This window comes from Pteropus alecto, unplaced genomic scaffold, assembly GCF_000325575.1.
Source record: "Pteropus alecto unplaced genomic scaffold, ASM32557v1 scaffold8, whole genome shotgun sequence".
Lineage (NCBI taxonomy): Eukaryota > Metazoa > Chordata > Mammalia > Chiroptera > Pteropodidae > Pteropus > Pteropus alecto.
The window spans coordinates 24,807,479-24,817,502 of NW_006494609.1; the positions used below are offsets into that span (position 1 = coordinate 24,807,479).

General features: G+C 67.2%; 1 protein-coding gene across 1 annotated transcript in view; it reads left to right on the forward strand.

Annotated features, from left to right (window-relative positions):
- Positions 1-9,840, forward strand: part of PACS2 (phosphofurin acidic cluster sorting protein 2) — a 52,962-nt gene extending 43,122 nt beyond the window's left edge. Inside the window, exons 18-23 of the mRNA XM_025042133.1 lie at positions 3,362-3,404; positions 4,782-4,824; positions 5,100-5,232; positions 5,807-6,033; positions 6,209-6,322; positions 6,933-9,840. Of these exons, the coding sequence (XP_024897901.1) occupies positions 3,362-3,404; positions 4,782-4,824; positions 5,100-5,232; positions 5,807-6,033; positions 6,209-6,322; positions 6,933-7,051 (679 nt within the window). The 3' untranslated portion in view covers positions 7,052-9,840. The remainder of the gene's footprint in view (positions 1-3,361; positions 3,405-4,781; positions 4,825-5,099; positions 5,233-5,806; positions 6,034-6,208; positions 6,323-6,932) is intronic.
- The last annotated feature ends 184 nt before the right edge of the window (positions 9,841-10,024 follow it).

A 10,024-nucleotide genomic window follows, 5' to 3' on the forward strand; every position in this document is an offset into this window, starting at 1 on the left:
AGCCGGTCACAAAGCGAAGGTCACAAAGCGAAGCGTCTCTGCTCTGTCTGGGCTCCAGGTGTCTTCCCCACAGCGGGAGACGCCCAGCGTCACGCAGGGGCCTGGCCGGCCAGCCCCGGCCGCTCGGCCCTGAGGGCAGGCCCCCCGCCCCGTCGCCGGTGCCCGGGGCTCTGCGGGCTGAGCGCGGGTAACCTTTCTGTTCTCTCTCTTGGTGGCTCTCTGAAAAGGAAAAAGAACTTTCATTTTGACTTCACCCTCAGGTACCACTGTCTGGGCCCGTGCCCCTTCTGTCCCCAGGCTGGTCTTAGGGCTGTTTAGCAGTGTCAGCAGGTGGGGTGCATCCCCAGGCCCGCACCCCAGACTCACGTTGCCCTACGCCCACCTCCCCGCCGGGCACACCAGGCGGGCCCTGTCTCTGGCGAGCAGACCACCCTGTCCCGGCCACCCGTTGGGCTCACGGGCCACAGTACCCGCCGCCCGCTGTCCTCTGCTTCTGTCCAGGGGTTTGGTGTGAGAAGTGGTGTCCCCTCAGGGGAGTCAGCGTGTGTCCAAAGTCACATGTGGCACTGCCTCATAACTTAGAGGCTGGGAGCACAGCTTGAGCCGCTAGCCACTGACCGCTGATGCCGCACTGGCCGTGTGTGGGCTTTGCTCCCATGTGGGGGTCGCGAGCCCAGCCCCTGCGCTGGCTGAGGGCCCCTGCACACAGGCCGTTCCCGGCGAAGTGTGGTGGCCTACCGGGACAGGTGGCCAGACCGCGGAGACCCCAACACATGGGTCAAGGGCCATTTGTGCCCAGCTGTCCCCACCCCCTGACGACCAGGGAGCCAGACCCTGGGTGCCACAGACCTGCCCTTCACATGGGCGTCTCGTCCCTGTCACCCCGGGCACCCTCCGCCCTGGGTCCTGGGTTATTTGCTGTCCTGGGAAGTCACCCCCCAGGGTGGGGTCGTTGGTCCTAGCTGGCCTCCTTGCTGGGCCCTGGGACAGACCAGGGGGCAGATCTGAGCCTCACGACCACCCTGCTAAACAGGCCCTAGCGGGCTCCAGAAAGACCAGCCACGTGCACCCGCTGCCGCCTGAGCCGCCCCGGCCTGTGGCGGCGGCTCCCACTCGCCGTGCGTGAGCACCTGCAGCATGCCTCGCCGCCCGGCCTCGCCTTCTCGTCTCCCCTGGGGGGCTCGTCTGAGCAGCGAGCCAGGGCGTCCAGGGACCCCGACCCTCCTCCCAGGCCCCTCTCCTCGCCCTGGCGTTACAGCGGTGACACCGGCACCCGGGGGTGGGGTGTGGGCTCCGAAAGCCCAGGACAGAGCCCCGTGAATCCCCGCATGCCGGCCACCTGCGGAGTCCGGGCCAGGAAGTCAGCAGGTCAGCTTCTGCCCGCTGCGACAGAACCCGCTGTCCACCCAGGAGGCTTGGGAGAGGGTGGGCACAGCCCTGCTGGCTCCTCTGCAGGGCGGGTCCTGTTTAGCAGCACCCAGTTCTCGGCCTGAGATCAGCCCCGCCTGCCGCGTGCAGCTCCCTAAGCAATGGGCGCTTGGCGCCCCGCCCTGGTCCGGCCCCCGCACCCCAAGCCCCTGATGTGGGCATGCTGCTAATGCACACGGGCCTCGTGGGCCAGACCATGGGCCTCGCCCTACATCAGGGGACGGCCGTCCCCACCAAGGACACGTGTGTCCTAGTCTGTATCCAGGGTTGGGGTTGAGGGGTCTCAGTGGCAAGCTGGTGTCACCCCTGTCACGCCGGGCACGTGTGGGGCACTGGCTGTTGTCTGCATGGCCCGGACGCGCAGCTTGGCTTTGAGAGTTCTGGCAATGCCCTGTGCCGTGCATTTCCTGCCTGGGCCCCTCGAGGCCCTCGTCCGTCCCCCTGCGTGCCGCTCGTGGGGGGGTCCTGGGGACGGTCGTGGGGACGGTCGTGGGGACAGTGGCTCGCTGAGGGCGAGTGGCCCTGTGGGCTGCAGCTCATGGGACCGCCTGCCTTCTCCTGCCCGCTGGCGTGCAGAGCGGGTCTGGGCACAGGACTTGATGGCTTTACTGTCTGAAGAGGGAAACGGGGGGACTTCCTCCTCCAGCTGTGCCCCTGGAGAGGAGGGAGACTGGCAGTTGGGCCATTTCTGATGGCACAGAGCGAAACCGGAGGCCCTTCCATCCAGACACATTTCCTGGTGTCCTGTGGTGGCGGCATAGGCGGTGCTGGGCCCCCGTGTCCAGGCAACGCCCGAGGAGGGCGGGTTTGCAGCCGCTGTCCCCTAGCACAGGCGCCGGCGTGCAGGGCAGCACCGCGAGGACCTCCTCGGACAGCTGCATGTGTTCCGTGTTGTCCCCGGGGCCAGGCCGCTCGTCCAGCTCGGAGCCACGCCGTATAGGGAGTGCTGCCGGACGCAGGGACAGAGTGGCAGCTGGCGGGGCCCTGGGGAGCTGGCACTCAGGGCTGAGCTGGACCCACAGCGCCCTGTCCAGGCCTGCTGGTGCCGTAGTTTTTCCCAGTGACCCCGAACCTGGTGGCACCCCTCAATCCAGTGTGGGGCGCAGCGCCGCTCCCTGGCACGGCCTGTGCTGGTAGAGCCGTCTGCGGAAGACGTCCTCTGATGGGGAAGCGGGTGAGAAGAGGTGCCCTGGGCGAGCGGTGAGGAGGCACCGCCCTGGCCTGAGGGGCAGGAGGCCCGACTGACCTGCCTGGTGGGCCCAGAGCCCTGGGACACGCTCTGGCAGCCGGAGTCCTGCGGGACCGCCCCTCAGCCCCAGCTCAGGCTGCGGGGGTGCCGGTCAGCAGGTGGCCCGCCGCGGACACAGGCTGCGCCCCCCGAGGCCCTCCCCATGCCTGTGTGGTGGCCGTGGCTCCGGGGAGCCCACGTGTGCCGGAAGTCATGCAGGCCGGGTCCAGGGAGCCTCGTCTGGCCGGTGGGCCGCCCTTGGGGTGCGTCGTGTTGGAGCATGCTGTGCGCACCCCGTCAGCAAGACCCGCGGCCTGGGGGACAGCCCCCCACATCGGCCTCACCTCTGGTTGGCACCGCCTTTACCCAGACTGTGGGAGAGAACCCCTACACCCTGGCTTCAGGCTGCTCCCGGTCCTGCGAGAGGTGGACTATTCTCAGGGGGCCTGGGGGCACAGGCCACTGTGGGCGGCAGGAAGGCAGTCGGGGCTGGGCTGGCCGCCCTGCGCGCCCGGCAGGCCTCGGGAGAGAAAAGCGGGTCCCGCAGGGCCGTGCCTGCCCCCGTGCGGCCGCCCCTGTGGCCTCCGCGGGTGCACAGCGGTGCTTGCCCTGCACCCTGCTCGCTGGGGGCCCGGCGTCCAGGTCGGGCGCTGTGGGGCGGGACGCCCGGGCCTGTGAACACTAACTCTGTGTCCTTGCTCTCAGCCCCGACGGCGAGTCCTCACAGAAGTTCATTCCGTTCGTGGGGGTGAGTAACACCAGGCGGCCCCACCCGCCCACGGCTCCGCCTGCCTGGGAAGCTGTCACCTTGCCAAGGAGCTGCTGTTGTCAGTTTTTGTATTAAGTTGACGTATCCAGAACCTTATTCGCCAGTTTGAGCTGAGGACTTGCCTTTAATCTCCTCCCCAACGTCTTAGTGTGGGGCAGGGTAGGGCGGGGCCTGGGCTCCTCGGTACCCCGGCTCTGCTCGGGGCTGACATGGGGGCCCACGGCCCCCTTGGGGGCAGTCCAGTCTCAGCACGTCCTGGGGTTGGGCCCCCGCCACACACAGCTCCGCAGGCCGGCACCCAGGGCCACAGGGCCTCAGGACAGAGCCCCCTCTGGGTGGGGCGGAGGGGTGCCCCCACCCTTTGGGAGCCAAAGGGCAGGAAGGGTGCCCCCGTGCCCCTTGCTTCCCTGGGTTGTGGCCCACAAATCAGGAGGCTTTGCTTTCTCCCACACTGGGCAGAAGCTCAGCTCCCTGCCAGCTGGGCTGCTGTCCCTGTTCCCACTGTTTTCATAGCCTGTCATCTACTGGTGGCCTCCAGGGAGGCGTCTGCTGTGAGGGCCGTAGGCAGCCTGGCCTCGGCCTCTGCTGGCCCTGGTTGGGGGCCTGGGTGGCTGCCGGCTTCCTCAGGGAGTTAGTCCAGGGCAGCCTGTCCCATGGGAACTTCTATAGTGACAGGACGGCCCCACACCATCAGACACAGCTGCCACACGTCCCCTTAAGACATGTGAAATGCCACTGTGTGACCAAGGCATGGCTTGTCCTGAGCCTCACCTGAACCCGTGGGGCCCCACACCAGTCCACATGGGGTGCTGACAGCACCTGCCTGAACCAGGCTCTAGCCACAGGCCATGGGGCCTCTGGTGCCAAGCTGGGCAGGGCGCCCTCACACCACGTCCCGATCCCACTGTGTCTGGCCTGGCCACTCATACAGGCTCACGGCCTGCTGAGGGTCAGCCCGAGAGCGGGACCCGAGAGGCTCTGCCACAGGGGAGGGTGCCTCTCCTGTCCTGGCCTTGGCTGCAACTCTGGGCCAGCCCAGGGCCCTGGGCAGGCATGGACCCTCTGGGCGTGGGGGAGGGCCACAGAGAGTGCACCCTGAGAGGAGGCTCCCCAGTGCGCCCCTCGCCGTGGCCTGTGCCGGGCAGTGGCCACTCAGTGCTTGGCTCTGCCCACGGACAGGAGGGGCTGAGTTCTGGCTCTGCCCCAGGAGCTCCCGGAGGGGCGGGTCTGGCGGAGGTTGGGGTGCTGGTGGCCCAGGAAGCCAGAGCTCAGCCTGGGTCTAGAGCCTGGCACGAGGGGCGATGGGGCTGGCCGCTGCCCTCGCACTGCGGCCAGCCAGTACCTGTCGCCTTCTAGGTGGTGAAAGTTGGGATCGTGGAACCATCCTCGGCCACATCAGGTGACCACCCCCTCCCCACGCCCCTGGGCAAGGACGCAGGGGCCGGGGCGGCCCCCAGCATCGGCCGCGGTGTGGCTTGGGCAGAGCCACATCCTGGGGGAGGGCTGCCACGTCCATGCCCACCGGGCACTCTGCTCACCAGGACGGCCCCTCCCAGCGACCAGCGGCCCTGGCCCCCCATGCCCTCCCCAGCCTGTGGGCTGGCTGCCTCCTGTGGGGCCTGATGTCAGGGCAGAAAGGTGCGGACTCAGCCCTGTCCCAACTCCTCCTCAAAGGTGACTCGGACGACGCGACTCCCACCAGCTCCAGTGTGCTCTCGTCCACCCCACCGTCCACATCTCCTGCTGCCAAGGAGGCCTCGCCCACCCCGCCCTCCTCTCCATCAGTGAGCGGCCTGGCCTCGCCCAGGTAAGCACAGCTGCACAGGGTGGCTCCCCCACCGGCCCCGCAGCCCACCCCACTCCCGGGCGCTATGACCCAGCTCCTGCCTCCTCTCCTGCTCGAGGCCACTGGCCGCCTCCCCCGGCTGCCAGGGAGGCTAGGTCTTGACCACAGCCTGAGAGGACTTGGCTTGCTTGGACAGGAGCACCCCATCATGGCTGGGGGATGCAGGTCCTGGACACCTGAGGAAGTACAGGGGTGCTCCGGATGCAGATGGGGGTAGTGGGACTTCCCAGGGCCTGGGAGTCCTCACACCTGGGGGGCCCCGGGCTCTGCGGGGGCTGCTCCTATGTCGAGGCCGTTTGACCTCAGCCCTCTAGACTCGGGGTGGCTCGGGAGAGCAGAGGGGCAGCAAGCCAGACACTCCAGCACTGCAGCCATGTCAGAGCCACGCGTATGGACTAGGCTGTTCCAGGAGGCCTGGGGCTCCGGGTCAGCCGGGCAGCATGGGCAGCAGCTGGCGCCTTCCCACCGACATCAGCCTCCAGGGTGCCGCTGTCACCTTCAAGGACGGACGGTGAACCTCCCTCTGCTTCCCCAGCCAGGGCGTCGGTGCCGAGCTGATGGGGCTGCAGGTGGACTACTGGACAGCAGCCCAGGCCACAGACAGGAAGAGAGACGCGGAGAAGAAGGACCTGCCCACCGCCAAAAACACGCTCAAGTGCACCTTCCGGTCTCTGCAGGTCAGCAGGCTGCCCGGCAGTGGCGAGGCCTCAGCCACGCCCACCATGTCCATGACTGTGGTCACCAAGGAGAAGAACAAGAAGGGTGAGGGGTCTGCGGGCAGGCAGGGGAGGCCACACGGGCCCCGGGGCCCCTCCTGCCAGAGCCCCGAGCGGAAGACCCCCGGCGGGAGGGGAGCAGGGGTCCCAGGGCCGTGGCCCCCACGCCCCGGGGCACCGAGGGTGCAGCAGGACGACAGCACGGCCCCTCTTCCCCCCAGTGATGTTTCTGCCCAAGAAAACCAAGGACAAGGACGTGGAGTCCAAGAGCCAGTGCATCGAGGGCATCAGCCGCCTGATCTGCACGGCCAAGCAGCAGCAGCACATGCTGCGTGGTGAGCGGCTTGCGGGCATCGTCCGGGTGTCCTCCTCAGCGGGGCCCCTGGGACTCGGGCCTTAACCCAGAGTCCCAGCGGTCTGGTCCGGTCCGTGGGCCGGGAGTAACCCAGGGCAGAGGTGGGCAGCTTCTGGCCTCGGCTCGGGAGCGGGAAGAGTCTCGCATGTGGCACTTCCTTCAGGGGCCAGTGTGCGAGTGACAGCTTTTGGGTCCGAGCAGTGACTTCCCAGTCCCCGCTGCTCCTTAAAAGACTGAGTGTGTGTCGGGCCCTGTACACTTTCCATGCTGACTGACTCAGAAACGGGGCTGGAGATTTTCTGTCCTCGAGCTGAGGACCGCCCGCCCTCCTGCCTCGACTTTCTGGTTTAAGTGGAGGGTGTCTGCCACCCCAGGTTGGCTGGGGCAGATGGGATGTGGACCAGCAGCTCCCCACGGTCAGGGAGGGGTGGCCACAGCCGGTGGCTCGGAGCCGGGGAGGGCAGCAGGGCCTCCTCCCACGGGGGCCTGGGGTGTCCGGCCCCCCAGCCTTGTCCCGCACCGGGCCCGGGGGAGGGGCTGGCGTGCTCCCTGCCCAGTGGCAGGCGGGTCAGCGGTCTCGTCTCCTGCAGTCCTCATCGACGGCGTGGAGTGGAATGACGTCAAGTTCTTCCAGCTGGCGGCCCAGTGGTCCTCCCACGTCAAGCACTTGCCCGTCTGCATCTTCGGACACTCCAAGTCCACCTTCTAGCCCGCCCGCCGCCCCGCAGCCCTGCGACGGCCGAGCCCAGCTGCTTTCAGTTAGCATTTCAGCCCACTACTGAGACAGACCCTCCAACAGAGACGTCGTAGGTCCGAATGAGCTTGCAGCCTGGAAACTAACGGGCGGCCCCCGGGATTCCCACCGCCCTGCTTACTAACAGGAACGCGGGTGCAGGTGGCGCTGACCTCGAGAACCGCAGACGTGGGGTTTGGCCTCAGGATCCCCCCGCCCTGGCCTCCAGCAGGGAGGGCTCTCGCCTTCACGTCCCGTCCTTCCTGGAAGCCAGGACTCCCGCTTCCCCGGGGCGCTGGGCTCCGGTGGGCGGCCTGTGTGCCCAGGCGCGGAGCTGGGCGGCCAGAGGCCAAGGGCCGGCCTTCCGTGGGGAGCATCCTGAGCAGAACTCAGAGGCCAGTCAGCCCAGCCTCGGGCTCCCGCCTCCGCCCAGCCGAGTGGCCCCAGTACCACCCACTCGCTCCCAATAAACTCCAGCCTTGCGGGGAGCGGAGGTTTTACACGAGCAGGTATTTTTAATGCTTTTAAATACATGTTACAATGTAGCTGCCAAGCAGACAGTGCGCTTCTCCAGTCCCAGCGGCCCCTGGGGCTGGGCAGAGCCAGCCAGCACCGCCCCCGTCCAGCCCCCCCACTCTAACACACTCCCCTCAGGCTGTTCTTGAGACACCCTATGTTCCTGTGAGTTGTCCCTGCCCCAAACGTAGCAAGCACAGTGGCCTCCTCCTGCCCCCAACACCGGCCCTGTCCATTGTCTTGGTGCCAGGGGTGGGGGGGGGTGAGGTGGGGATGTCACTGTGGCACTAACGTGGCTGGGCAGCCGGGCACTGTTGGAGCCAGGGCCACAGCCAGGGCCCTGGTGGCTTCTCTAGGCCAGGCTCCTCAGAGTGAGGTTTCGTGTTTGGGTCCCATCCTGACCGCAGCCAGGGTCCACCGCAGCCAGGGTCCTCCCCAGCCCTGTTGCCTGCCCACAATGCCACAGCCCAGGTTTTCCCAAGAAGACCCCACAGACCCCCACCCATCGGCAGTGGTGGCCGGGACACGGCAGCCCACTGGGGGCCTAAGGCCGAGCGCCACGCAGGCTGTGCTCAGGAAACAGTGCCACATGCAGGATGGGCCCCAGGGCGTTGTCCTCCCAGGGCACAGGCCTCGCTGATACCCGCAGCACAGAGGGCCCCGTCCTCACGTCAAGGTGGCCCATCCTTCCTACCTGGGACCCACCTGCTCACCTCCTCCCCCAGGTGGCTGTGCAGAGTGGCCGTGGCCCTGGGGGCATGACCTGGGGGACGGCCCCCACCTCAGGGGTGCTTGTGGGCAGAGTGCTGAGCAGAGGATCCCCTCCCAACAAGAGCCCATACTTGCTGACACACACCACCCTCAACAGCACCCGGACCAGTTGCCCAGGACCGAACCCTGGCTTGGGGCTCTGCCCCTCCCTGGGGAGAACCTAGGTGCAGGTATAGGCCACTGGCCTCGAGGCCTTGGTCACTGCTCCTCAGGTTAACTCTCCAGAGGTCACGCAGCAGAAAGGAGGTGCAGGCTAACGCCCTTGACTTAGCTTTCCAGCTTTAGAGCTGGCTGCAGAGGAGGGGCCTGAGGGGGCTGTCCTGTCTATCCTGCCACCGGCAGTCCCCTGTCCTGGAGAAGCCCTCCCCCATGCGCCTTGCCGTCTGCCCACACCCGAGGGCAGGCCTTGTGCCCGGGCCTGCAGGACCTGGCTATGGGGTCCTGGGCCCGAGTGCTCGGACCCCCCCCACACCACCCCTGGGCCTGGGAGGCCATGCAGGTGCCCTGGCCACCATGACTCACTCGGAGAACGGGGCTGCACGCTCACCTGTGCCTCGGTGTCCTCATCGCTCCATGGGTATGGTGGCGTTCCCGCTGCCTACCTCACGGAGCTGTCCTGAGGAGGCATGGCAAAGGGGACGCAGAAGCCAAAGCCACCTGGGACAGCCAGTGCCACCGTGACGCAGGGGAGGGTGGTGTGGGTGTGGGGGGAGTGCAGCCGGGCAGTGGACCTGCAGGCCAGGAGCAGCTCCTTCAGGGCAGGGCTTCCCAGCCTGTGGGGCCACCAAAGGCAGCTGGGACTCCAAGGTTAAGTCACCCGAGAGCAAGGCCAGGCGGGCCAGACCTTGCCCTGTTGCCCAGACGATGGTCTCCTCCCTCCCTGTCTGTCCCCTCCCTGTCTGTCCCCTGGGGCAACTACCTCCTCAGCATGCAGGCCAGCATCCTGTTGTGGCCAAAGCTTGGGGAGGAGGGGGCCCCTGGGCCTGGAGCGCAGGGCCTGTCTGCACAGAGGCCGGCGGGGTCAGAGCGGCCAAGGCCGGCCTTGCCGCCCTGGCCTCACTCCAGTGGGAAGCCCTGGCTGCCTCTGGGGCCGGATTTTCTCACAAGACCTGGTCACCCACTCAGGAGGGCCAGCCGGCTGACCTACACCTCTTGACCCCTCCCCAGACCTGTCCTGTCCTTCTTGAGGTAGTGGGGAGAACGTGGCTCTGCAGGGTGCCTGCCTGAGGGTTGACCTTGGTGACACCCCCGAGTCTGTCCCTGCAGGCCACGTGGTGCCACCTGACATTCTGCAGACCCCCATTCAGTTTGTTGTGCATTGTTTGATTTCCAGAATGTACCTGTTGCTAGTTTTTTTAAAGGAAAACGACTAATGTACATAGCCTTTTTGAGGAACAGAGTCTGTCACGTGTGTGACCACGTGGACTATTTTAAGGTGCTGAAGCGACACTAATAAACCCGGGAGCACTCCCCCAGGCCCTCCCTCGCCTGCTGATTCCTCTCTGCTGATTCCTCTCGGGTGGCCACCGTCCCCTCCCTGACCCTCCATCGTCCAGCGCAGGCTCCGTCCTGTGTCCGCACCGCGGGGAGGGCGCTGCTGGGCGGCAGCCGGCCGGGGGGCCGGGAGCCCGGGGGGCCGCGGGGCGGGAGGCGGCGGCGCAG